The sequence below is a fragment of the Salmo salar genome, chromosome 06, assembly GCF_965601325.2.
Source record: "Salmo salar chromosome 06, fSalSal1, whole genome shotgun sequence".
In the NCBI taxonomy this organism is placed as follows: Eukaryota; Metazoa; Chordata; class Actinopteri; order Salmoniformes; family Salmonidae; genus Salmo; species Salmo salar.
This window is the reverse complement of record NC_138296.1, coordinates 47,999,373-48,022,009: the sequence shown is the minus strand read 5'-3', so window position 1 is coordinate 48,022,009 and position 22,637 is coordinate 47,999,373. Positions and strand designations below refer to the sequence as shown.

At 41.9% G+C, this 22,637-nt stretch overlaps 1 protein-coding gene across 2 annotated transcripts in view; it reads right to left on the bottom strand.

The window, feature by feature from the left end:
* The window catches only part of LOC106607485 (chromobox protein homolog 1), a 39,090-nt gene extending 16,972 nt beyond the window's left edge, over positions 1 to 22,118 (bottom strand). Inside the window, exons 1-3 of one of the 2 annotated variants that reach the window (XM_014204479.3) lie at positions 21,903 to 22,118; positions 19,584 to 19,736; positions 13,647 to 13,821 (exon numbers count right to left, since the gene is read on the bottom strand). In XM_014204479.3, the coding sequence (XP_014059954.1) occupies positions 13,647 to 13,821; positions 19,584 to 19,686 (278 nt within the window). In that variant the 5' untranslated portion in view covers positions 19,687 to 19,736; positions 21,903 to 22,118. Of the gene's footprint in view, positions 1 to 13,646; positions 13,822 to 19,583; positions 19,737 to 19,979; positions 21,875 to 21,902 lie in introns of those variants that run through there. The other variant, XM_014204480.3, reaches the window with a different exon arrangement.
* Between the last annotated feature and the right edge of the window lie 519 nt (positions 22,119 to 22,637).

Below are 22,637 nucleotides of genomic sequence, written 5' to 3'. Positions count from 1 at the left end.
ACCTGAATCCAGTTGAGCACATCTGGGACATCATGTCTCGCTCCATCCACCAACGCCACGTTGCACCACAGACTGTCCAGGAGTTGGCGGATGCTTTAGTCCAGGTCTGGGAGGAGATCCCTCAGGAGACCATCCGCCACCTCATCAGGAGCATTCCCAGGCATTGTAGGGAGGTCATACAGGCACGTGGAGGCCACACACACTACTGAGCCTCATTTTGACTTGTTTTAAGGACATTACATCAAAGTTGGATCAGCCTGTAGTGTGGTTTTCCACTTTAATTTTGAGTGAGACTCCAAATCCAGACCTCTATGGGTTGATAAATTGGATTTCCATTGATTATTTTTGTGTGATTTTGTTGTCAGCACATTCAACTATGTAAAGAAAAAAAGTATTTAATAAGATTATTTAATTCATTCAGATCTAGGATGTGTTATTTTAGTGTTCCCTTAATTCTTTTGAGCAGTGTATTATACTGCAATAAGGTCAGCCATCAGTCAACAAGATATCATACTGACACCAAACTCACTTTGTCCAACTCTTTTAGAAGCCAACTATCACATATTTCAGAGTCGGCCCACAATTCACAGCGCCTCCTGTTAAAATCTTTTTAATTTTTTTTACTTCAAAAACAGTTACATTCAAGCTGCGGGTCCAGTTCTGACATTATGTGTAGGGCCTAGCTGAGGCGACCCCGAATCCCGAGTTTCAGCTTGATAGGTCATTCGGAGACCGAGCAGCGACCTTAATTAGTGCTGAAAATGCACTTTTTCTGGGCATTGCAACGGGGTCCCTGAGAACTATCGGACAGAAACTTTAGGGTCCGTCTCTATGGGCCGAGGCAGTTTCAATGCGTCTAATCTTGTGATTCTGGGACTTTTCTAAATGTCGTCACTTTCGCGACGTTAAAAATGAAGTTAATTATTTCAAATGGACGAGGCTGTTTCTCGGCCTGAGAACCTTCTAGAGCCACATAACTCACCGTGCACTACCAACTTAAGCTCTAGAACAGGTTTGTAAAGTTCCAGAGATCTAGGTCTGACGGTTCTTTGATGGTGTGAACGCCAGTAACTATTGCAGGCTCTGCGTGTCTTTAAGCCCCACACTGTGTCACTCCACATTGACTGTGTGTGAGTACAGAAAAATCACAGAAATCACGTAGAGCTCCGAAACCCACCTTAACGGATTCGCCTTAACACGCCGTAACTGGATCTATAACGTTTTTGAAAAAACTAAACATTTGTTTAACCCTCAAACGAACGTTGTACAATTTCTCGTAAATTACGATAGATAAATGGCTGGTTCTATTTTTCCTTACACCGTAGGTTTCGGTACTTTGACGTGAAGCGGTCAAATTAGTGCTGTATTACCGTTTTCTACCTTTAATCCCAGAAAATGGGCATTAACTCAGAGCGTTGAGGCATCAACGCCATCTTGTTTCTGGGCTAAAAGTACATTTGGCCAAACCTGTGCTCACCGAGTTTTGTGTGCTCAACTCTTTTCTGCTTACGAGAAATGGCCATGTCCATTTGATTATGTTTTGTCCATTTGCAATATACAGCCAGTCACCATCTGGTGGAATTTTCCAGCACAGCAGAAAAATGTCCAAAAATGTAAAATTTTATAAACCAAACGTCCTAGAGACTTTATTTGATGACTTCCCGGGCCCTGGGGGAAGACCTTAGGCCGTCGGCCTATTTTAATAACACCCACAGACATCTAGTGAGGGACCGTACATTTGCAATATGGAGATCCTCATCAATCATACGGGAAATGCCACTCGCGTCCCTTAATTATGTACAACCTAGCCAGCTGACTGTGTATGCTCACTTGCTAGCCACATCAAACATAAAAACAATACATCAGCTAGCTAGCTAACATTATTTAAAATGTTTCTTGCAGCTATATTTCAAATGTTTGGTGTTGGCTAGCACGTGGGAATCCATAGCCAGCTGGCTTCATGGTTGTCTTTTTCTCACAATGTCCATGTAAATGTTCTGAGCTCCTAAATGCTAAATAAAGCATGAGGTCTATCTGTTAGCTGCAAACTTAACTAGCTAGCTGGGTTGACTTGTCTTGGTTGGTAACCCTTATTTTGTAAGCTGTCTTTGTGCAGGTGAGACCTACAAGATAATTATTGTGTAATTTATTATACATGAGGTTGAACTCTTTTAATAGTTCTGTGCTCTAGTCCAGGGGACGCAAAAATGTTCACCCATTTGATTGCCCAGCTATAGGTTACAGTTGTGTTCAAGTCATATTCATTTTGTTTCCAACCTCCAGTGTCCAACCACAGTGGCAAGAGGTTGCCCGGTGGATTAGAATGTTGGAATTCCTATGTTGTTTGGGGCCTCTTGATGGGAAACATATCCCTATACGGCCCCCACCAAACAGTGGATATACAGTCGTATGAAAAAGTTTGGGCACCCCTCTGAGGCTGCATAATAATTTTCTCTGTCGTCACAGAAAATGATCACAGTGGCATGCCATTTATTTTCTAATAAAAGCTGAGTGCTGGGGTATTGTCCAGACAAAGATTTTTAGTGTAGCAATATTACGTTGTATGAAATTAAATCAGATGCGAAAAGTAGGCTATGCAAAAATTTGGGCACCCTTGTCATTCTGTTGATTTGAATACCTGTAACTACTTAGCACTGATTAATTGGAACACACAATTGGTTTGGTGAGCTCATTAAGACTTGAACTTCATAAACAAGTGCATCCAATCATGAGAAAAGATATTTAAGGTGGCCAATTGCAAGTTGTTGTTCTCTTTGACTCTCCTCTGAAGAGTGGCAACATGGGTGCCTCAAAACAACTCTCAAATGACCTGAAAACAAAGATTGTTCAACATTATGGTTTAGAGGAAGGCTACAAAAAGCTATCGCAGAGATGTAAGCTGTCAGTGTCCACTGTGAGGAACATAGTGAGGAAATGGAAGACCACAGGCCCAGTTCTTGTTAAGGCCAGAAGTGGCAGGCCATCTAAAATATCGGAGAGGCAAAGGCGAAGGATGGTGAGAATGGTCAAAAACAGCCCACAGATCACCTCCAAAGACTTACAACGTCATCTTGCTGCAGATGGTGTCACTGTGCATCGTTCAACAATTCAGCGCACTTTGCACAAGGAGAAGCTGTATGGGAGAGTGATGCGGAAGAAGCCTTTTCTGCACACATGCCACAAACAGAGTCGCTTGAGGTATGCAAACGCACATTTGGACAAGCCAGCTTCATTTTGGAATAAGGTGCTGTGGACTGATGAAACAAAGATTGAGTTATTTGGTCATAACAAGGGACGTTATGCATGGTGGCAAAAGAACACAGCGTTCCAAGAAAAACACTTGCTACCCACAGTAAAATTTGGTGGGGGTTCCATCATGCTGTGGGGCTGTGTGGCTAGTGCCGGTACTGGGAATCTTGTTAAAGTTGAGGGTCGCATGGATTCAAAATCAGCAGATTCTTGTGAATAATGTTGAAGAATCAGTCACAAAGTTGAAGTTACGCCGGGGCTGGATATTTCAACAAGACAACGACCCAAAACACTGCTCAAAATCTACCCGGGCATTTATGCAGAGGAACAAGTACAATGTTCTGGAATGGCCATCCCAGTCCCCAGACCTGAATATCATTGAGAATCTGTGGGATGATTTGAAGCAGGCTGTCCATGCTTGGCAACCTTCAAACCTAACTGAACTGGAGATGTTTTGTAAGGAGGAATGGTCCAAAATACCTTCATCCAGAATCCAGACACTCATTAGAGGCTATAGGAAGCATCTAGAGGCTATTATTTTAGCAAAAGGAGGCTCTACTAAATATTGATGTGATTTTTCTATTGGGGTGCCCAAATTTATGCACCTGTCTAATTTTGTTTTGATGCATATTGCACATTTTCTGTTAATCCAATAAACCTCATTTCACTACTGAAATATTACTGTGTCCATCAGTTATTTGATAGATCAAAATTAAATTGCTGATCCAAACACCAAATTATTTATAAATGGAAATCATGGAAATTGTCAAGGGTGCCCAAACTTTTTCATACGACTGTACATACTACAAGAACACATTCTCCATTGCCCTCATGGCCATTGCTGACAGCATGTATTTTATTTTAACCTTTCATTGCCTACATCTGTTTGGATTTAACTTCTTAGGGCTAGGGGGCAGTATTTTCACGGCCGGATAAAAAAACGTACCCGATTTAAACTGGTTACTACTCTTTTCCAGAAACGAGTATATGCATATAATTGGTAGATTTGGATAGAAAACACTAAAGTTTATAAAACTGTTTGAATGGTGTCTGTGAGTATACCAGAACTCATATGGCAGGCCAAAACCTGAGAAGATTCCATACAGGAAGTGCCCTCTCTGACCATTTCTTGTGCTTCTGTGGCATCTCTGTCGAAAATACAGCATCTCTGCTGTAACGTGACAATTTCTAAGGCTCCCATAGGCTCTCTGAAGGCACCAGAAAGTGGAATGAGATCTCTGCTGTCTCTGGGCTAGGTACAGGAGCGCTGTTTGTGAGTGGTCAGGCTGGTGGCTCAGAGACAGGAGATGCGCGGCCCCGAGAAGTGGCAATGTTTTTCTATCAGCCTTTGAACGAAAACGTCGCCCGGTTGGAATATTATCGCTATTTTACGAGAAAAATAGCATAAAAATTGATTTTAAACATGCTTCTAAGTACGGTAATGGAATATTTTGAATTTTTTTGTCACGACATGGGTCCGCGCGTCACCCTTCGGATAGGGACCTGAACGCACGAACAAAACGGAGGATATTTGAACATAACTATGGATTATTTTGAACCAAAACAACATTTGTGGTTGAAGTAGAAGTCCTGGGAGTGCATTCTGACGAAGAACAGCAAAGGTAATCCAATTTTTCTACTAGTAATTCTGAGTTTACTGAGCCTCGATGTTGATGTGTCTGTTTAGCTAGCCTTGATGGCCGAGCTATCTACTCAGAATATTGCAAAATGTGCTTTTGCCGAAAAGCTCTTTTAAAATCTGACACCGCGATTGCATAAAGGAGTTCTGTATCTATAATTCTTTAAATAATTGTTATGTATTTTGTAAACGTTTATCAAGAGTAATTTAGTAAATTCACCGGAAGTTTTCGGTGTATATGCTAGTTCTGAACGTCACATGCTAATGTAAAAAGCTGGTTTTTGATATAAATATGAACTTGATTGAACAAAACATGCATGTATTGTATAACATAATGTCCTAGGAGTGTCATCTGATGAAGATCATCAAAGGTTAGTGCTGCATTTAGCTGTGTTTTGGGTATTTATGGCATATATGCTAGCTTGAAAAATGGCTGTGATTATTTCTGGCTGGGTACTCTCCTAACAATCTAATGTTTTGTTTTCGCTGTAAAGCCTTTTTGAAATCGGACAATGTGGTTGGATTAACGAGAGTCTTATCTTTCAAATGGTGTAAAATAGTCATATGTTTGAGAAATTGAAGTTATAGCATTTTTAAGGTTTTTGTATTTCGCGCCACTCGGGTATGTGGGACGATTTTGTCCCACATACCCGAGAGAGGTTAAGTTAGTTTTGCCAATTTAATTAATATTCAAATGTATTGTACCCACAATTCAGCATGTTGCTGCCACTTGTACAATATTCTGTTGAAAAATAGTCAACAACCATTCTCTCTCAGGTACATGTTTCTATATGTGGACATTGGCTGTAATGGTATGGTCTCTGATGTATTTTAGCAAATGTATTAAAAATAAAAAATAGATATACCTTATTTACATAAATAATCAGACCCTTTGCTATGAGATTTGAAATTGAGCTCAGGTGCATCCTGTTTCCTTTGATCGTCCTTGATGTTTCTACAACTTGGAGTTCACCAGTGGTAAATGCAATTGATTGGACATGATTTGGAAAGGCACACACCTGTCTATATAATGAATGTCAAAGCAGAAACCAAGCCATGAGATCGAAGGAATTGTCCATAGAGCTCCGAGACAGGATTGTGTCGAGGCACAGATCTGGGGAAGGGTACCAAAACATTTCTGCAGCATTGAAGGTCCCCAAGAGCATCCTTAAATGGAATCAGTTTGGAACCACAAAGATTTTCCCAGGGCTGGCCGCCTGGCCAAACTGAGCAATTGGGAGAGAAGGGCCTTGGTCAGGGAGGTGACCAAGAACCCGATGGTCACACTGACTTAGCTCTAGTGTTCCTCTGTGGAGATGGGAGAACATTCTAGAAGGACAAGCATCTCTGCAGCACTCCACCAATTAGGCCTTTATGATAGAGTGGCCAGACGGAAGCCAATCCTCAGTAAAAGACACGACAGCCCGCTTGGAGTTTGCCAAAAGGCAACTAAAGACTTTCAGACCATGAGAAAAAAGATTCTCTGGTCTGATGAAACCAAGATTTAACTTTTTGGCCTGAAAGCCAATCGTCACATCTGGAGGAAAACTGGCACCATCCCTATGGTGAAGCATGGTGGTGGCAGCATCATGCTGTGGGGATGTTTTTCAGCAGCAGGGACTGGGAGACTAGTAAGGACTGAGGGAAAGATTAACGGAGCAAAGTACAGAGAGATCCTTGATGAAAACCTGCTACAGAGTGCTCAGGCCCTCAGACTGGAGTGGAGGTTCACCTTCTAACAGGACAACAACCCTAAGCACACAGCCAAGACAACGCACGTATGGCTTTCGGGGCAAGTCTCTGAATGTCCTTGAGTGGCCCAGCAAGAACTTGGACTTGAACTCAATTGAACATCTCGAGAGACCTGAAAATGGTGCATGAGGAGATGGCTTACGCTTTACGGTCTCCTAAGGAATGGTGCTTTTAAGTGTGTTTTTCGCATTATTTGTAACTTATTTTGTACGTAATGTTTCTGCCACTCTCTCTTATGACCGAAAAGAGCTTCTGGATATCTGGACAGTGATTACTCACCTCGTACTGGAAGAACATTTTCTCTTTAACCTGTTGGGGATAGGGGGCAGTATTTACACGGCCGGATAAAAAACGTACCCGATTTAATCTGGTTATTACTACTGCCCAGAAACTAGAAGATGCATATAATTATTGGCTTTGTATAGAAAACACCCTAAAGTTTCTAAAACTGTTTGAATGGTGTCTATGAGTATAACAGAACTCATATGGCAGGCAAAAACCTGAGAAGATTCTGTACAGGAAGTGCCCTCTCTGACCATTCCTTGAGCTTCTTGACTCTTTTTATTGAAGACTGAGGATCTTTGCTGTAACATGACACTTCCTACGGCTCCCATAGGCTCTCAGAAGGCGGGAAAAAAGCTGAATGATGTAATTCCAGCCACTGGCTGAAAAACATTAGCGCTTTTGGCAAGTGCTCTATCAGAGGACAATGGGCTGAGGCGCGTGCACGAGTCGACCCCATGTTTTTATTTTCTTTCGTCTTTGAACCTAAACACAGATTCCCGGTCTGAATATTATCGCTTTTTTACGATAAAAATGCCATAAAAATGGATTTTAAAACAGCGGTTGACATGCTTCGAAGTACGGTAATGGAATATTTAGACATTTTTTGTCACGAAATGCGTTGTGCGCGTCACCCTTCTTTACCATTCGGATAGTGTCTTGAACGCACGAACAAAACAGAGGATATTTGAACATAACTATGGATTATTTTGAACCAAACCAACATTTGTTATTGAAGTAGAAGTCCTGGGAGTGCATTCTGACGAAGACAGCAAAGGTAATAACATTTTTCTTATAGTAAATCTGATTTTGGTGAGTGCTAAACTTGGTGGGTGTCTAAATAGCTAGCCCTGTGATGCCGGGCTATCTACTGAGAATATTGCAAAATGTGCTTTCACCGAAAAGCTATTTTAACCCCTGTGCGGCATACGGGACGGACATCCAGCGAAAAATCATATCGCCATTAGCATAACAAAATGTAATACATTTTTTTTCATTTTTTTCCCCAAATTATATCGTTTTATAGATACACCTCTCCTGAATCGAACCACGTTGTCCGATTTCAAAAAGGCTTTACAGCAAAAGCAAAACAGATTATGTTAGAGGAGTATATCGTAAAAGTAGCCACATAGCATATAATGTCACATAAACCCAAAAAACAGCTAAATGCAGCACTAACCTTTTACAAACTTCATCAGATGACACTCCTAGGACATCATGTTACACAATACATGCATTCTTTTGTTCGATAAAGTTCATATTTATATAAAAAAACAGCATTTTACATCGGCGCGTAAGGTTGACTAACTATTTTCCCTCAAATGCATCCGGTGAAACAGTGCTACAACTTACTAAATTACTATTTGAAAACATTTTTAAAATGTAATATTGTCATTCTAAGATTTATAGATGAATATCTCTTGAAAGCACCTGTAATGCCAGATTTAAAAATAACTTTACTGGGTAATCACACTTTGCGATAAAAGGGGATGCGATACTCAGAACAATAGGCTAGCAATAGCAATAGGCTAGCCATCTTGGAACAATCACATATCACATCTAGTCTTGTATACTATTGTCAATAATCCCTTACCTTTGATTATCTTCATCCTTAGGCACTTCCAGGAATCCCAGGTCCACAACAAATGTATTTTCGTTCGAAAAAGTTAATCCTTTACGTCCCAATAGCTTGTTCTTGTTAGCGCGTTCTGAAGGCTTCACCAAAAGTTCCGACGTGCACGGGGCTACTCTTTCAACAAAATGCACTTTTTTCTTATTTAGATTCGTTCAAACATGTCAAACGTTGTATAACATAAATCTGTAGGGCCTTTTTCAACGAGAGCTCCAATAAGATTCGAGGGGGACGATTGCATTGTGTTTCAAAACGTTTCGAAAGGGGAGGGTAACCAGTGGCGCCGGCGTCATAATGGTGATGGCCCTCTCCGTGTGACCACGTTCCACAGCGTGTCCTTCTGTCAGTTTTCACAGTAGAAGGCTCAAATCACTTTGTAAAGACTGGGGACATCTAGTGGAAGCAATAGGAAGTGCTCAATGAACCATAGCTCACGGTGTGATTAATAGGCAACGTGATGAAGTTGAGTTCGCAATTCAGAATTCCACTTCCTGTTTCGATCTGTCCCGGGGTTTTGACTGCCATATGAGTTCTGTTATACTCACAGACACCATTCAAACAGTTTTAGAAACTTTAGGGTGTTTTCTATCCACAAGTATTAATAATATGCATATCCTAGCTTCTGAGTTTGAGTAGTAGGCCGTTTAAAATGGGCACGAATTCTTTTCAAAATGCGCTGTGGCGCCCCCTATCCTAGGCGACCGTCAAGAGGTTAAAATCGGACATAGCGAGTGCATAGAGGAGTTCTGTATCTATAATTCTTAAAATAATTGTTATGTTTTTTGTGAACGTTTATCGTGAGTAATTTAGTAAATTCACCGGAAGTTTGCGGGGGGTATGCTAGTTCTGAACGTCACATGCTAATGTAAAAAGCTGGTTTTTGATATAAATATGAACTTGATTGAACAAAACATGCATGTATTGTATAACATAATGTCCTAGGGTTGTCATCTGATGAAGATCATCAAAGGTTAGTGCTGCATTTAGCTGTGGTTTGGGTTTATGTGACATTATATGCTAGCTTGAAAAATGGGTGTCTGATTATTTCTGGCTGGGTACTCTGCTGACATAATCTAATGTTTTGCTTTCGTTGTAAAGCCTTTTTGAAATTGGACAGTGTGGTTAGATTAACGAGAGTCTTGTCTTTAAAATGGTGTAAAATAGTCATATGTTTGAGAAATTGAAGTAATAGCATTTCTAAGGTATTTGAATAACGCGCCACGGGATTCAACTGGCTGTTGAGTAGGTGGGACGAATTCGTCCCGCCGACCCTAGAGAGGTTAACGAGTCGACACAAAGGATTTACTTCAGACACCCGACAAGGCCCTCATCCTAATCATTCGCAGGAGAAAGAGACGGAGATATCAGTGACGTAGGTCGGGGTGCCTTGTAAGGATCCGACGGCGAGTGAGTAATCTGCCTTTACCATCAGTCCTACTAGCCAACGTTCAGTCATTGGAAAATAAAATAGATGAACTACGATCACGTATATTCTACGAAGGAGACATTAAAAACTGCAATGTCCTAAGTTTCACTGAGTCGTGGCTGAACGACAACATGAATAACATACAGCTGGCAGGTTTTACGCTGCATCGGCAAGATATAACAGCCACCTCTGGTAAGGCAAGGGGTGGCGGTCTATGTATATTTTAAACAACAGCTGGTGCACGAAATCTAATAGTAAGGAAGTCTTGAGGTTTTGCTCACCTGAGGTAGAGTATCTCATGATAAGCAGTAGCCCACACTATCTACCAAGAGAGTTCTCATCTATATTCTTCGTAGCTGTCTATTCACCACCACAAACCAATGCTGGCACCAAGACCACACTCAATGAGCTGTATAAGGCCATAAAGCAAACAGGAAAACGCTCATCCAGAGGCGGCGCTCCTAGTGGCCAGGGACTTTAATGCAGGGAAACTTAAATCAGTTTTACTAGCATGCAAAATGTGCAACCAGAGGGAAAACATTTCTAAACCACCTTTACTCCACACACAGAGACGCATATAAAGCTCTCACTCGCCCTCCATTTGTCAAATCTGCCCATAATTCTACCCTCCTGATTCCTGCTTTCAAGCAAAAACAAAAAAAGCAGGAAGCACCAGTGACTCAGTCAATAAAAAAAGTGGTCAGATCAAGCAGATGCTAAGTTACAGGACTATTTTGCGTGCACAGACTTGAATATGTTCCGGGATTCTTCCTATGCTATTGAGGACATCAGTCACCACATCAGTCACTGGCTTCATCAATAAGTCCGTCGATGACGTCGTCCCCACAGTGACTGTACGTACATACCCCAACCAGAAGTCATGGATTACAGGCAACATCCGCACTAAGCTAAAGGGTAGAGCTGCCGCTTTCAAGGAGCGGGACTCTAACCTGGAAACTTATAAGAAATCCCGCTATGCCCTCCTACAAAACCATCAAACAGGCAAAAGCATCAATACAGAACTAAGATTGAATGGTACCACACCGGCTCCGATGCTTTCCGGATGTGGCAGGGCACACAAACTATTACAAACTAAAAAAGGGAAGTACAGCCGCAAGCTGCCCAGTGACACAAGCCTACCAGACGAGCTAAATGACTTCTATGCTCGCTTTGAGGCAAGCAAAACTGAAACATGCAGGAGAGCATCAGCTGTTCTGGACAACTGTGTGATCACGCTCTCCGTAGCCGATGTGAGTAAGACCTTTAAACAGGTCAACATTCACAAGGGCGCAGGGCCAGACAGGTTACGGATACGTGTACCCAGAGCATGCACTGACCAACTGGCAAGTGTTTTCACTGACATTTTCAACCTGTCCTTGACCGAGTCTATAATATCAACATGTTTCAAGCAGACCACATTTTTACATTTTAGTCATTTAGCAGATGCTCTTATCCAGAGCGACTTACAGTAGTGAATGCATACATTTCATATTTTCTCCGTACTGGTCCCCCGTGGGAATCGAACCCACAACCCTGGCGTTGCAAACACCATGCTCTACCAACCGAGCCACACGGGACCATAGTCCCTGTGCCCAAGGACACTAAGGGAACCTGCCTATATTACTACCGACCCATAGCACTCACGTCTGTAGCCATGGAGTGCTTTGAAAGGCTGGTCATGGCTCACAACACCATTATCCCAGAAACCCTAGACCCACCCCAATTTCCATACCGCCACAACAGATCCACAGATGATGCAATCTCTATTGCACTCCACACTGCCCTTACCCACCTGGACAAGTGCAACACCTATGTGAGAATGCTATTCATTGACTACAGCTCAGCATTCAACACCATAGGGCCCTCAAAGCTCATCACGAAGCTAAGGACCCTGGGACTAAACACCTCTCTCTGCAACTGGATCCTGGACTTCCTGACAGGCCGCCCCCAGGTGGGAAGGGTAGGTAAAAACACATACTCCAAGCTGATCCTCAACACAGGGGCCCCTCAGTGGTGCGTGCTCAGTCCCCGTTCACTCATGACTGCACGGCCAGGCACGAATCCAACACCATCATTAAGTTTGCCGATGACACAACAGGCGTAGGCCTGATCACCGACAACGATGAGACGCCTATAGGGAGGAGGTCAGAGACCTGGCCATGTGGTGCCAGGACAACAACCTCTCCCTCAACGTGATCAAGACAAAGGAGATGATTGTGGACTACAGAAAAAGGAGGACCGAGCACACCCCCATTCTCATCGACGGAGCTGTAGTGGAGCAGGTTGAGAGCTTCAAGTTCCTTGGTGTCCACATCACCAAACTATCATGGTCCAAACACACCAAGACAGTCGTGAAGAGGGCACGACAAAGCCTATTCCCCCTCAGGAGACTAAAAAGACTTGGCATGGGTCCTCACATCTTCAAAAAGTTATACAGCTGCCCCATCGAGAACATCCTGACTGGTATGACAACTGCTCGGCCTCGACCGCAAGGCACTACACAGAGGGTAGTGCGAACAGCTCAGTATACAACTGGGGCCAAGCTTCCTACCATCCAGGACCTCTATACCAGGCGGTGTCAGAGGAAGACCCTAAAAATTGTCAAAGACTCCAGCCACCCTAGTCATAGACTTCTCTCTGCTACCACACACCAAGAGGTACCGGAGCACCAAGTTTAGGTCCAAAAGGATTAACAGCTTCTACACCCAAGCCATAGGACTCCTGAACAGCTAATCAAATGACTACCCAGACTATTTGCATTGCTCCCCCCCTCCCCATCTTTAACACTGCTGCTACTCTGTTTATTATCTATGCATAGTCATTTTAACTCTACCTACATGTACATATTACCTCAACTAACCGGTACCCCTACATATAGCCCCGCTACTGTTAATTTACCGCTGCTCTTTAATTATTTGTTACTTCACACTTATTTTTCTTAAAACTGCATTGTTGGTTAAGGGCTTGGTAGGCATTTCACTGTGTTGTATTCGGCGCATGACAAATAACATTTGTTTTGAAATAGCTGTGCAGCAACACTCCCCATCTAACCTGACAGAGCTTGAGAGGATCTGCAGAGAAGAATGGGAGAAACTCTCCGAATACAGGTGTGCCAAGTTTGTAGCGTCATACCCAAGAAGACTTGAGGCTCTAAACGCAGCCAAAGGCGCTTCAACATAGTACTGAGTAAAGCGTTTGAATACTTATGTAAATGTGACATCAGTTTTTTTATAAAATGTGCAAAATAAAAAAGTGCTTTGTCATTATGAGGTATTATGTGCAGATTGATTTTTTTTTTTAAATGTCCCACATCAATTTTAGAGTAAGGCTGTAACGTAACAAAATGTGGAAAAAGTCAAAGGTTCTGAATACTTTCCAAATGCACTGTACTTGCCACCCACTGGCAAGTGTTCCACACCACCACTTGTCTCAAGCCAGAGAGATTGGAGACCATTGTAGACCTTGAACAATATGCTCTGTGAGGAAAATGGCGACAACTCCTGTTGCATGGCAACAAGACCCCCAGCTACCCCAAGCGCCACTACCCCATAGGTACCAATAAAGAGATGCAAAATTATAATAAAATATGTAGGCAGGATTGTATGTAATGTATGATAATTTAATTTATGTGACTGTAGCATTTCAAGAATTAAGTCTTCACTCACTCTGAGAAGCCTTTCCATTTGAGCAGAAACTCCACGCGTCCCTTTACCACCCGTCGGTCCAGCACCTTCTCCACCACATATTCCTCCTCCTCTTCCTCTACCACCTCCTCCACTTTCTTCTTGGTCTGCTTCTTCCCTGCTGTTGCCGCCAACTTGACCTCTTCCTTGGGGGGCTCTGGTGAAGGGAAGGAGTGCAGAACAGTTTGGTTAGACTCCAAAGACTTTGTTGACAGCTATAAGCCCCAATTATTATGGGCACACTTCACTATGGTCAGATTACACAGATGGGATTCGTCCCAAAATGTAGGATTCAAGTCCAAATCATCTGTTGGACTTGATTTGCTAATCAAAATACAAATGGTGGTCTTTTTTGCAATTAAGCAGCAGTGCCAGCATGGCAACCTTTGTACCTTTTTATCATCAACCCTGTTTGCCAACCCTTTCTTCATTACGGCTCATGGAAATGTATGCTGAGACGGGCTCTCTGATGTAGACGTCAGTGTGCCTCAAGATCTCTGGCTCTGAATCACTAGCATCTGGCTGATCCACTTTCAAATTGGGTTTTTGTAACTCTGTAAATGTAACCAAACCATGGCAATGGGTTTCTGTATTCAAAGAGAGATCCTCCAACTGACCCTCATGGAACAGTTTTTAGAAGGAGTTAGATGAGCTTGGTATGCTCCTGGGGTAGTTTTAAAAGGTCCGGTATGGGGGACTGGACCCAAGGATTTAACATTTCAAGGACATACACTACTGTTCAAAAGTTTGGGGTCACTTAGAAATGTCCTTATTTTCCATGAAAACATACATGAAATGAGTTGCAAAATGAATAGGAAATAGTCATGACGTTGACAAAGTAATAAATAATGATTTTTAATTGAAATAGTGTCCTTCAAACTTTGCGTTCGTCAAAGAATCCTCCATTTGCAGCAATTGCAGCCTTGCAGAACTTTGGCATTCTAGTTGTCAATTAGTTGAGGTAATCTGTCGAGAATTCACCAGATGCTTCCTGAAGCACCTTCCACAAGTTGGATCGGCTTGATTTATTTTACCTTTATTTAACTAGGCAAGTCAGTTAAGAACAAATTCTTATTTTCAATGACGGCCTAGGAACTGCCTTGTTCAGGGGCAGAACGACAGATTTGTACCTTGTCAGCTCGGGGATTTGAACATGCAACCTTTCGGTTACGAGTCCAATGCTCTAACCACTAGGCTACCCTGCCGCCCCGATGGGCACTTCTTACGTACCATACGGTCAAGCTGCTCCCACAACAGTTCAACAGGGTTGAGATCCGGTGACTATGCTGGCCACTACATTATAGACAGAATACCAGCTGACTGCATCTTCTCTAAATAGTTCTTGCATAGTTTGGAGCTGTGCTTTGGGTCATTGTTCAGTTGTAGGAGGAAAATGGCTCCAATTAAGCACCGTCCACTGGGTATGGCATGGCAAAATGGAGTGATAGCCTTCCTTCTTCAAGATCCCTTTAACCATGAACCATTCTCCCACTTTACAACCACCAAAGCACCCCCAGACCATCACATTTACTCCACCATGCTTGACAGATAGCGTCAAGAATCTTTTCATTTTTTCCACGTCTCATGAATGTTCTTCTTTGTGATCCGAACACCTCAAACTTAGATTTGTCTCTCCACAACACTTTTTTCCAATCGTCCTCTGTCAAGTGTCTGTGTTCTTTTGCCCATCTTAAACGTTTTTTTATTGGCCAGTCTGAGATATGGCTTTTTCTTTGCAACTATGCCTAGAAGGCCAGCATCCCGGAGTCGCCTCTTCACTGTTGATGTTGAGACTGGTGTTTTGCGGGTACTATTTAACCTGTTGGGGATAGGGGGCAGTATTTGCACGGCCGGATAAAAAACGTACCCGATTTAATCTGGTTACTACTCCTGCCCAGTAACTAGAATATGCATATAATTGTTTGATTTGGATAGGAAACACCCTAAAGTTTCTAAAACTGTTTGAATGGTGTCTGTGAGTATAACAGAACTCATTTGGCAGGCCAAAACCTGAGAAGATTCCAAACAGGAAGCGCTCTCTCTGACTATTTCTTGGCCTTCTTGATCATCTCTAACCAAAACAGGGGATCTCTGGCATAACGTTACATTTTCTAACGCTCCCATAGGCTCTCAGAAGGCGCCAGAACGATGAATGGTGACTTTGCAGGCCATGGCTGAAAAACAGTAGCGCATTTGGATAGTGGTTGATCTGAGGACAATGAGACTGGAGGCGCATGCACGAGCCGACACCATGTTTACTTTCTCTCTCTGAACGAAAACAACGACTCCCGGTTGGAATATTATCGCTTTTTTACGAGAAAAATCGCATAAAAATTGATTTTAAACAGCGTTTGACATGCTTCGAAGTACAGTAATGGAATATTTAGAATTTGTTTGTCACGAAACGCGTCGGGCGCGTCACCCTTCTTTACCCTTCGGATAGTGTCTTGAACGCACGAACAAAACGCCGCTATTTGGATATAACTATGGATTATTTGGAACCAAACCAACATTTGTTATTGAAGTAGAAGTCCTGGGAGTGCATTCTGACGAAGAACAGCAAAGGTAATCAAACTTTTCTAATAGTAAATCGAAGTTTGGTGAGTACCACACTTGGTGGGTGTCAAAATAGCTAGCCTGTGATGGCCGGGCTATCTACTCAGAATATTGCAAAATGTGCTTTCACCGAAAAGCTATTTTAAAATCGGACATAGCGAGTGCATAAAGGAGTTCTGTATCTATAATTCTTCAAATAATTGTTATGTTTTTTGTGAACGTTTATCTTGAGTAATTTAGTAAATTCACCGGAAGTGTTCGGTGGGAATGCTAGTCACATGCTAATGTAAAAAGCTGATTTTTGATATAAATATGAACTTGATTGAACAAAACATGCATGTTTTGTATAACATAATGTCCTAGGACTGTCATCTGATGAAGATCATCAAAGGTTAGTGCTGCATTTAGCTGTGGTTTGGGTTTTTGTGACATTATATGCCATCTTGAAAAATGGGTGTCTGATTATTTCTGGCTGGGTACTCTGCTGACATAATCTAATGTTTTGCTTTCGTTGTAAAGCCTTTTTGAAATCGGACAGTGTGGTTAGATTAACAGGAGTCTTGTCTTTAAAATGGTGTAAAATAGTCATATGTTTGAGAAATTGAAGTAATAGCATTTCTAAGGTATTTGAATATCGCGCCACGGGATTACACTGGCTGTTGAGTAGCGTCCCACCTAGCCCATAGAGGTTAATGAAGCTGCCAGTTGAGGACTTGTGAGGCATCTGTTTCTCAAACTAGACACTCTAATGTACTTATCCTCTACCTCGGTTGTGCTCCGGGGCCTCCCACTCCTCTTTCTATTCTGGTTAGAGCCAGTTTGCGCTGTTCTGTGAAGGGAGTAGTACACAGCGCTGTACGAGATCTTCCGTGTCTTGGCAATTTCTCGCATGGGATAGCCTTCGTTTCTCAGAACAAGAATAGACTGACGAGTTTCGGGAATAAAATTATTTGTTTCTGGCCATTTTGAGCCTGTAATCGAAACCAAATGCTGATGCTCCAGTTACACAACTAGTCGAAAGAAGGCCAGTTTTATTGCTTCCTTAATCAACACAACAGTTTTCAGTTGTGCTAACATAATTGCAAAAGGGTTTTCTAATGATCAATTACACTTTTAAAATGATAAAACTTGGATTAGCTAACAGAATGTGCCATTGGAACACAGGCGTGATGGTTGCTGACAATGGGCATCTGTACTGCTATGTAGATATTCCATAAAAGAAAAACAGCTGTTTCCAGCTACAATAGTCATTTAGAACACTAACAATGTCTACAATGTATTTCTGATCAATTTGATGTTATTTTAAATGGACAAAATGTTTTGCTTTTCTTTCAAAAACAAGGACATGTCTAAGTGACCCCAAACTTTTGAACGGTAGTGTACATACATGGAGAGGGATGCACTGTCATTGCTGATTTGAAGCCCAAATAGACATACAGGTTGGGCAAAGGATAAGAGGTGTCATACAGCCAATGAAAGGTTTCGGTCACACTTTATTTGGATATCATCTGTAGAGCACCTACAGACGAACTATCAACAAACTACCTGTTGATAAGCAACTGCTTGGTAAGGTTAGGTTTAGAATAAGGGTTAGGGTAAAGGCTAGGTTTAGAGTTAGGATAAAGGTTTGGCAGATAATTAGTTGAAATGTTACTGATAGTCTGTAGAGCATCTACACTTAGACTAGCCAAAAAAAAGTGTTACCAATTTTTTGGAAACTATGGTGCACCTCTAGCTTGGACCATAGCATCAAAGAGCGGGTCTGCTCCCTTGAAAAAGTAAAGGGCATGACCTTTAAGATTCTTGGATATCTGAAAGAAGATGGACAAGATGGTGTTAAGGATGACGATCAAAGCAAACAGTCACAGATGAGTGCATAGTTGACGAATGCGTGTGTGTGTGTGTGTAGAGTGTGGACACAGTGCATATTACATATTAGGCTTGGGCACTATACCGTATACTGGGGTACTTGGAAAAAGCTATGGGATGGTTTTTCCAATACCGTCAATACTGTTTAAACTATTTATTTGAAATGTTTTAATAAATTTGAATATTTGTAGCTACTTAAGCAAATACCTGCAGTCAACTTCTGCAATACGTTAGATTTCCGCTGTCATATTATTATGAAGCTTACGTTAGGTCACAGTCATGTGATTTGTTTACAAGCACACAAAGAGAAGAGAGCGGAGCCTTGAGTCACTCACTGTTGTGCAGCATGCGCCAGGTGATCCAATTACAGTATGGAATTCACAGTTAAATGTTTGCCAGCTAGATATCTTATAACTATTAAGTTACCTGTCTAAATGTGCTAAATGCTCTGCAGTTGTGGATTTAGTAGCTAGTTCGCTATCTAGCTAAGTGGTTAGCTTCTTCCAAAATCAAGCATTCGCTTGGTAACTGCAGAGAACCCCCTCCGGGATCAAGAGCCTTGCTGGCTAATATTTGTTATTCGCGTGCAGCAAACCGAGTATCATTTTTGAGTTACTTGTATAGTTTAGGTCAGAAACTATACAAAATGTTTGCAATGCCCTTGTTAGCATTTAGTTAGCATTCTCTATGGAATTTTAGATGTACTTTTTAGCATTGCTAACCTTCAGATTACCGAGTATCAGAGGTGTTTGAAAACATGGCCCCTTGTGTTCATTGCCAGTATTATATCCCGGTATGGCACAAGGTCTGTATGAAGGTATGACAATCTGGATACCGCCCAAGCCTAGTACATATCCCCCTAATCTGGTGAAGGTGGGCAGCCAAGTAATAGATAATCCTCTGGAGGCCCCACAAAAAGATATTTGGAGGTAAATCCTCTTCTAGAGCGGAAAAGCTTGTTTAGGTTCCACCTCTGAAGAATGACGCAAGCAACATTACATATTCACGAATTGGAGGTGAGAAGGAACGTAGAGGGAATAATCTCAATTGCATAACCCTCACGTCCTCATCTCCTTCTCAAAACCCATTGGATGAGAAAGCCAGAGGTCCTTCCCCTCTGACCTTATCCTCCAATGGGTTTTGAGAAGGAGACGAGGAGAGAGGACACGAGGATTATGCAATTGAGATCTTCCAGAGGTGATTTCCACGTGGAGTGGAAAAACATGACTGAAAAGTATTAGCACGTCATCTCATAGGGGAAACACACGGCATTGACACAGAAAATATCTGAAGTTATCACTTCAAGCCCAAATATATCATACTTTGACTAAAGCGACTGGCTTAAATCCTTCTGCAACATCATGGGTAAGCTACGGCATCGTCTTTTACCCCCCCCAAAAAATTATTTCCGCTCGCGGGCATTTAAGTTCTGCCAAAGTTGGCCAGTCCACCCCCCACCCCTATGGCATTCATAAGACAGAAACAATAGATTACCGTTTGCATTAGTAGAAAGTTGGTCTACACCTTCAGTGGTAACACCAGTAGTAACACTGGGGGTCACATCACTAGGGGGTTCTGTAGCGGTAGGCTCACTCATTTTCAGGCTGGGAGAAGGCAGTGGAACCAGCGGGTTCCTTGTCAACAGAGCTAAACAGGTTGAGAGGGGAGGGGTTGAGAGGGGGGGGTTACTTAGGCATGGGGGGGGGGGGGGAAATCACATTAGGAAGGAGAGAATGGCATTGGTAAGAACAACACACGGTATCATCTCTCACAGTCAAATCGATTACTAACGTGTAATGCATGCATACCACTACAGCGCAGATAGAACAATGAGACAGATGTTTCAGCGGATGTATACATGTGAAGCATCCAGTTGGCATTTCCACTCACCACCAAATATGGTGACCAGAGGAAGACCAGTGGTCGGCAGTGGGAGAAGATGGAGCGAGATGGATTTTGGCCGACATTCTGCTTATTTTCTCATCTATAAAACATTTGATCTCAATACAGTTCTGTGACCAAAACTACAATCTGTTACAAACAGAATGGACTAAGCTTTGAAAACTTTATCCTTGCCAAAGTTTTAAATTCTGATCAGGACAAAATGAGTTATTGCATGCGCACTTCAGAGTAGGCTTTCCCTAACAGAAACATGCAAATACATGCTAGAACGCGCCAATAGGATCTCACTAGCTCGTGCTTGGCTCTACCCACCTCCTTGCTTGTTCTGCCTACTATGAATCATTTGCGCCTATTGGAAATAGGCTGTGGTCCATCTTGGGTTAGTTATAAAATAATCTTTGACTACAGTTCCTACTACATGGTCAGTACTAAAACGCATGGAGTGGCGACATATTATGTTCCTATTAAAAAAAACTAGCATGCATTGATTGTACTGCATGTCTGCAACTAACGCAAACAAATACACAGAAAAACACATATGACTAGAAGCCCTCTAGGTTTGTCATCACTACTTCCAGAAATATGTATGACTAGACAGTCTAAATGATGGTATACTGTTGGTGTGATTCCCAGAGGAGAGCCCTAGGGGTTGGTACCTGTCTAGAATACATGATTTAGGCAGGGGGTAGGGACTATACGAGTTCTTGAACATTCCACTGAGCTGTAGCCTTGATGTGGTGTAGACCAATGCACACCTACTAATATGTTTGGAAAGTTTAAAATGTCAGAAGCACAATCATATCAATCAGACCAGCAATCACACCGTCAAGTACATCAAATTCCATGAGATTCAGCATGAAGGGGTCAAGCTTCAAATCTAGACATCAATGGACAGTTTTGCCACATACAGACAAATCAACTTGGGCACACAATCACTACAAACCACTGGTAAAAAAACAAACATGGTGAGAACAAGAGAATGTCTGGAGGAGGAGGAGGGGAGCACACTGACACCCTGATTCTTACCCTATGGAACACACCAAGAAAACGCTTACCCCACCCCTTCCTAACTCAACATTGGGGTAAGCAGGGGTAAAGCATCACTATCACACAAACACACATGTATTAAAAACATAATTAAATAAGACATATCGTTTTTCAGTATCATCAAATATTGTGTAGGCTAAACAACGCATTTGAGTGCCAGCTTTGACGTGCAATTCAACAGTTTGTTTCAAAATGTAAGTAATTTCAAGAAGGTGATAATTTCTGATTCCATTGGGGTAGCATTGCTTTTAGGTGCACGCTGCAGTTCAATGATGCGAATTTAGCCACTTGTAAATCGATGCAAATATATTTGTCTCATAAGCAGTCCTTTCTTTGCTACAGCACGTTTCCTCTCTTTCATGAGTAGCCAATTCGATGAGCCACATTCCTGCCTGAAAGGGGGTAATGAAATGTAGCAACCTAATCGTTTTCCTACTTCAATAATAACGGGCAATCACGCAGTGCAACAACGTAAAAGGGTCAAATACACGGGAAATGTAAAGGGCTACACACAATTGCAATGTATTAACCAACCCGTTCACTATGCCATCAGCCGTTCCCGTTTCACATGATGGTGCTAGGGGTTTTCCCCCCCAGAGCACCTCGAAATGGAATGACTAGTCGTCCATGTTGACCTGAATCATAGCATGAGCAATCTACACGAACTTTGCGCGGAAAAACAATACAATTGAATACTCAAAACAGAATTCGCACGCAACAATGTAGCAAGATGCACATTGCCGTGTCAATATATTGGCCTATCGAGATATGTTTATCACACATTGTGCATTATAGGAGGTTAACGTTAACGTTGGGGGGACCGCTAAAGAGCAGAAGGCGATGGTGAAGTAACTAGCCACTTACCTTCACAGAGATTTGACTCTAATGAATGAATTGTCGGAAATCGAGATAATTTTATCAAATGAAAACTAGTATTATACCAATGATTTATCTAAAAAAGAAAATTTATGTTGTGCTTATCTTATGTAAAGATCAGCTTGTAATATATTTTAAAAGGACACTCTTCTCGTTTTTGCGTAAAGCTATAGACAATAGCTATCCAGTGCCTCCCTCGTACCCGCCAACTCCGACAAAGCGTGGCTACGCAACGTGTTATTGTATGGCACCATGGGAGATGAAGTCTTTAATAAACATGTTATTTTTCTTTCTTTCTTTCTTTTCTCTATTATAAACATATTATTCAGAGATGTTTTGATGATCTTTATTTTCAATGTTTAGTTATTGGTCAAGCATGCCAATGGGTAGAGCAATTACTTTACTTACAATGTCTTGTACTTGGTTCTATACTCTAGAATTTCAGGATTGATTCATGAATTTACCATAAAAAATGTATAATTTTAGAAAGACAATAGTAATTCAAAAACCTATGATCAGTTGTGGAAGCCTGAACTCGTCTCCTCCCACCTTGCTCTCCATGTTTCTCTCTATATTCCCTTTGGCTGGTTAGCCTTCACTGACTTCAGCCAGTGAAAGAAAGGCGACTGACAGACTTTCCCTTCTTCTCCATTGGCAGATTTTTTTTAACTGACTGCACTGACACTTGCATCATACATATTCTGAAGGTATAGCATCTTTGAT